The following is a 6,199-nucleotide window of genomic DNA, read 5'->3' on the forward strand; positions in this document are numbered from 1 at the left end:
GGAGGGGAGGAGGGGAGGCGAGGGGAAGGGAAGAAAAGCTATCCTTCCACTATCTGCCACCTGAGGTAAGAGCAGCCGGGGAATACCATTTATCAACCCTATTTTTGCCACATAGCAGTCTTGGCAGAAATTGGCTTTTTTTATGTCTACTTGTCTTTGAAACATAGAGTTATACAGCCTTGCAGATAAGCTTTTGGAGGTTTGGGTCCTGTAATAACCGCCTACTAGATTTCGCTTTGGATTTCCTGTCTGTATCAATGGTGTATGATGTACGTCATGATGTATGTCAAAGCAGCACAAAGTGTGAGACCAAAGTTTACAAAGACAATGTGTCCGACTACCTGCACGTGGACCTGGAAGAGTGCTTACCTTGCCTTCCTGGTCCGGGTCCCGGCTGGGTCCTTGGTAGGGGGCCACGGATTCCCAAGTGACAACCACTACAGTACTAGGCTGGAAGGAGATCTCCGGGAACCCTCTCTGGACACACTCTGCTGCCCGCTGAGTAACGGAGGGGGAAAAGTCTTCTCGATAATAAACCTTCCCCAGGCCATCCGTCGTGTCCAAGTCCGCCAGGAAAGGGGCGACTGCACCGAATGTTGGTGGGAAGAGCCCAGGGTGGGATTCTTCGGCCGGGGGTTCACTCGTGGCAATGATACCATTTGTGGTGACCTGAGCAAAACCAAGCGTGGTTAAAAGGAATGCAGAAACAAGTCCTTTCTCAGTAAGGCTGAACACCTACTCCCAGAATACTGTCACCAGTACCCATGCTATGTAAAATACAACAGAATCTGAGAAAGATATGAGCCTGAACTGCAAACCCCAGCGTTCTTTTCTAGGCAAAATGGGCTGTGTGGAAGAACAGGAGTCATTATTCAAATCCTAGTGAATTTACTCAGAAAAGGGAATAATCACTCCCTACTAGGACTGCTTAGTGCTGTGGGTACAAAGCACAATGTGAGATTCCATCTCTACACAAAAATACAAAACATTAGCCAGGCTTGGTGGCCCGGGCCTGTAGTCCCAGCTGCTTGGGAGGCTAAGCTGGGAGGATCGCTTAAGCCCCGGGAGGTCGAGGCTGCAGAGAGCCATGATTGCGCCACTGCACTCCAGCCTAGGTGACGGAGTGAACCCTTGTCAAAAAAAAAGAACAATGGTTAAGGTCCAGTCCCTGCCTTTAAGACATACACAAGGATAAGAAAAACAACTGATACAAAGAGATGAGGATACAATACAGTGTCAAGAAGCGAATCCGCATGGGGCATTATGGTATCACTAATTATTTTGAAAAGTTTAATGGGTCAAGATAATAGCTAATATTTACTGAGTACTTACCATATTCTAGACATTTTACTAACATCTAATGCTCAGAAGAACCTCTTAAGACTAGGTACTACTGGCTGGGCACTGTGACTCACGCCCGTAATCCCAGCACTTTGGGAGACCGAAGCAGGTGGATCATGAGGTTCAGGAGTTCAAGACCAGCCTAGCCAACAACATGGTGTAAACCCGGTCTCTACTAAAAATACAAAAATTAGCTGGGCATGATGGCGGGCACCTGTAATTCCTGCTACTTAGGAGGCTGAGGCAGGAGACTCACTTGAACCTGGGAGTGGAGGCTGCAGTAAGCCAAGACCACATCATTGCATTCCAGCCTGGGTGACAGAGCAAGACTCTGTCTTGGGGGAGGGGAAAGCATAGGTACTACTAATACCCATATTTTTCTAATGGGGAAAATTAGCCAGATTCATCAGTGTGTCCAAAGTTACCAAGCAATAAGTGGCAACACAGGGATTTGAACCCCTGGAGTCAGACTCTAAAGTTTTTTTGACTCCCTAATCAAAAAAAAGGTCCTTTTAATTACCTACATGAATTGCCTTCTTGAAATCAGTTATAACTGCCTATTAAAAGATATCACTGGCCGGGAGTGGTGTCTCATGTCTGTAATTCCATCAGTTTGGGAGGCCAAGGCGGGTGGATCACTTGAGGTCAGGAGTTCAAGAACAGCCTGACTGATATGGTGAAACTAAAATTTCTCTACTAAAAATACAAAATTAGCTGGACATGGTGGCATGTGCCTGTAATCCCAGCTACTCAGGAGGCTGAGGCAGGGAAATCGCTTGAGCCTGAGAGTTGGGGGTTGCAGTGAGCCAAGATTGCAGCATTGCACTCCAGCCTAGGCAACAAGAGCGAAGATTTGTTTTAAAAAAGATATCACTGTTCTTAAGCTAAAACCCATGCACCTTGGGAAAATGGGAAAAGAGCCCCTTGGTGTGGAGGCACTCGGGCTCACCCACAAGGTCTGACACCCCCTCAATTTCTTGTTATTACACAATCCACTGATGATGGAAGACAAAGCCAGTGGTCATTTTCCTTAGAGAATCTGTGAATTGAAAGAAAAAAATTCCCTAGCTGGGCAAGGTGGCTCACACCTATAATCCCAACACGTTGGGAAACGGAGACGGGTAAATCACTTGAGGCCAGGAGTTCGAGACCAGCCTGGCCTCGAGCATGGTAAAACCCTGTCTCTACTAAAAATACAAAAAAATAATTAGCCAGGTATGGTGGTAGGCGCCTGCAGTCCCAGCTACTCAGGAAATGAGGCAGGAAAATAGCTTAAGCCCAGGAGGCAGAGGCTGCAGTGAGCCGAGATCGCACGGCTGCACTCCAGCCTGGGCAACAGAGCAAGACTGTCTCAAAAGAAAAAGAAAACAGAAAGAAAAAAGAAAAAGAAATAGAAAAAAAATTCCCTAATCAAAAAGGAGAGATTTTGCAAATGACACTTTATTTTGCTCTTTAAGGATAAACACGAATCCAGAGTAGCAACTCTCAGTTGATAGAAGCACAGTGGATTTTCCAGGCCACTTACTTCCCTTTTTCTCCCACTCCTCCTCCCCTTCCACCTCCTCCTCCTCCCCTTCCACCTCCTCCTCTCTTTCCTCCTCCTCTTCTCCCTCCTCCTCCTCATCTTCCTCCTCCTCCTCCTCCTGGCCACTATTTCCCTCCTCCTCCTCCTCCAGTCTCTTCACACCTCATTACAAGAGGCAGAAAAAAGGAACTAAAGACCAAACTCTCAATATGCCAGAAACTTGCTATTAATAAAAAAGTTCAATGTGCAGAACTGGTTGGAGACCAGGCGAGGGTTGGAACCAGAGCTCTGGGAGGGAAATGCGGACTTAACAAAACCCTCTTTTAATATCTTTAATATCTTTTAACCACATGTTATGAGCTGTTAACTCTTTGGGTGACATATTTTCCGTCATCACCTGGCACCAGCAAGGCTTTTCTAGAAGATGCTGGCAGGCTGTGGAGAAGGGAGTCAGACAAGGGCTTCTCCCAGCCGGTCCCTGTCTCCCTTCCAGGAGCCCAAGCATCTCCCAGCACATGCATCCCAGGGAGCTGCCGTGCGGGAGCGTGGGAAACGGCTCACTTTCTCAAGCCACCAGAAGTTGGCAGTGAACAGCTGCTGGTGGGAAGTGATCACACGGAGGCCACATACAGACAACTGAGTTTTAAAAAGCTGTTTTCTAGTGAAATTTAAATCAGTCCAATAATTCTGAAAACACTCTCAGTGTCTGTTATTATTTGGAGTCTAGGCACGGAAATGTTTCTATTTTCACAAGGAATGTTTTAAGAGTCAGATTTTTAGACAAATTTCATGAAGCACTGCAAAGCTTTGGACAATGATCTAATTAACTGCTTTTTCTGGAGGTAACAATTAATAGCAAACTTGATGAACAATATTCCTGTCCACTTGGGTGCAAGCCTCATTCTGCAAAATCCCTCAAATGCGTGATGCTCCTGTTAGCCTTCTTCCTTTTCTCCATCGTTTGAAAGTGCCACTGGGCAATTCAACAGCAGAAGGCAGGGAGCAGAAGGGGAAAGTCCACAGGCTCTCAGGCGGGAAGAGGCACAGGCTCAGGCACAATCCCCAAGGGGACTGGGCTGGGGAGTCCTTGGGCCCATGCGGCTGCCTCACATCCAGGCCAGCATCATCATCAACATTCGCTTAGTTGGTAAAGCCAGAAAACTTGGAAGTGGGTCCCGGTTCCTTCTCTTTCTTACCGATGTCCTACCTCCAACATACAGCAGGTCCTCAAATAACATCATTTCATTCAATGTTGTTTTGTTATAACATTGATGAGAAAAAAAAAAAAAAAAACTATTTCCTGCTGGAGCCACTGTCTGTGTGGAGTGTGCGCGTTCTCCCCATGTCTGCATGGGTTTTCTCTGGGCGCTCTGGTTTCCTTCCACATCCCAAAGCTATGCTGGCCTTGAATGAAGTGGCGCTAAACAGTCCAAATGAGTGTGGGTGTGCGGGAGACCCCTTGCAATGGACCGCATCCTGTCCAGGGTGGTTCCGGCATGGAACCCTGTGCTGCTGGGATGGGCTCTGGCCACCCTTCACTCTGAACTAGAATAAGCAGTTGGAAAATGAATGAATGAATGAATGAATATAAATGATCACAGAATGAATATTCCTCAAGTACAGGTAATCACCCAAACGCACACCAATAAATGATGCTGTGCCAAAGCACTCAGCAAGCGGCCGGATTTGTGATTGTTTTTGAACTTCATGGTGGTCAGAAGTGCTGACAATGTTGCTTCGCAAGCATTTCTCCCTTGAACCCACTGCCACCATAACCTCCATCATTCACTGATTCATCAAAAATTGGGCAGATAATATCTTAGTTGTTTTTATCCATCTTTCTGCAATGTATGTACAGCCACATTTACTTCAATGTTTAATACCAGAAATGTTTGGGGTTTCATATAGAAGTTTGGTGATATCTTTGTGATCAGATATGAGCCATAGGACTATACATCTTGTTTCTGTCAATTAGCCTATAGTAAAATTGGTTTAGTTACGCGTTGGTTAGCTCAAAGTCACAGTATCCAAGAACCTATCCACAATGTTAAGTGAGAACTTACTGTACAGGGCACTTTCTCCATCTCAGCTACCACCAGCATGCCCCCGCCCAACCACACCTCCTTAGACACTTGGCTGGCCCTTCTCCTTCAGGCCTCAGCTGAAATAGTGCCTTCTCAGAGAGCTTCCTGGATCCCTCCAGTGTAAGATCCTTCCACTCACCCCTTTCTTTCTTCCTTTACACCCACAGCCCCTGATAGAGATCTCTGCTTCCTATTCGTAGGTTCTGGCTGCTTTCCCCACTAAGTAGTCATTCCTTCAGGGTCAGGGACTCCATTTGTCTTGGTCACACTATAGTTCCAGAGCTTACAGATGGTCTGATACATAGGAGTCTCTCCACTGTAAGGCCAGTTGCCTCGCCTGGAGGTTGGACACACCCACCTCTGCACCCAGCACCAGGCTCTGCACTCGGCACCTAGTTCTGCCACATGGCTCCCCTGGAAGGCTCCAGCTGATGCAAGGCTCCTGGCTGGCTCTCCCATTGGAAAACCTGCCCAACAACCCGCCAACCAATAGCGGCCCGCCCCATCTCAATCCCACTCACCTGGAGCCAATCAGAGCGCCCAGCTGTTGCTCCTTCCTCCTAGCCATAAAAACCCCACCCCCAGGAAGTTGGTGCGACTTCTCTGGCCTCCTTTCCCTGGGACCATGGAACCTCGCCCGGGAGTTAAATAAATTGGCATTTAATTTTCTTATGCTGGTCTCAGTTTCCTCATTTTAAACTCGGCAATAACCCTTACACCCACTTTTTGACTTCTTCCAGCAAAGGGGCAGGCAGGTTCAAAGCAGATGAAGACCTGTGCACCCAGGTTATTTTAGGAATAAGGCCTGAGGGCAAGCTCAGTTGTGAGATGAAGGGCTACAGAATTGTTCATTACTGCTCTTCTTGCCACTGGAGTAAAATGTCAGTTACTAAAATAAAAGTGCATAACTTGAAATCAGTCATGTTTCCAGATCTAACTGGAAACATGGAAATACAGGAGACAGAAGAACATGCTAATGAACACAATGGGATGCAATCAGCAAAATCCAGAATATAAAACACTTGAATGAAGAAATACCTAGCTTTTTTAATAAATAAATTTTAAAGGAAAAAAAAAAGAGCTGGGGGTTTGGAAAGGACCTGTAGATTTTAAAAGTCCTAAAAGAACGGCCAGACACAGTGGCTCATGTCTGTAATCCCAGCACTTTGGGAAGTCAAAGTGGGCAGATGACCTGTGAGCAGGAGTTCAAGATCAGCCTGACCAACATGGTGAAACCCTGTCTCTACTA

At 46.6% G+C, this 6,199-nt stretch overlaps 1 protein-coding gene across 1 annotated transcript in view; it reads right to left on the reverse strand.

Moving 5' to 3' along the window:
- NID1 (nidogen 1) overlaps nucleotides 1-6,199 on the reverse strand; it is an 89,078-nt gene that overhangs the window by 74,002 nt on the left and 8,877 nt on the right. The window contains exon 2 of the mRNA XM_017526593.2: nucleotides 370-669. Within this exon, the coding sequence (XP_017382082.2) occupies nucleotides 370-669 (300 nt within the window). The remainder of the gene's footprint in view (nucleotides 1-369; nucleotides 670-6,199) is intronic.

The sequence above is a fragment of the Cebus imitator genome, unplaced genomic scaffold (assembly GCF_001604975.1).
Source record: "Cebus imitator isolate Cc_AM_T3 unplaced genomic scaffold, Cebus_imitator-1.0 Scaffold42, whole genome shotgun sequence".
In the NCBI taxonomy this organism is placed as follows: Eukaryota; Metazoa; Chordata; class Mammalia; order Primates; family Cebidae; genus Cebus; species Cebus imitator.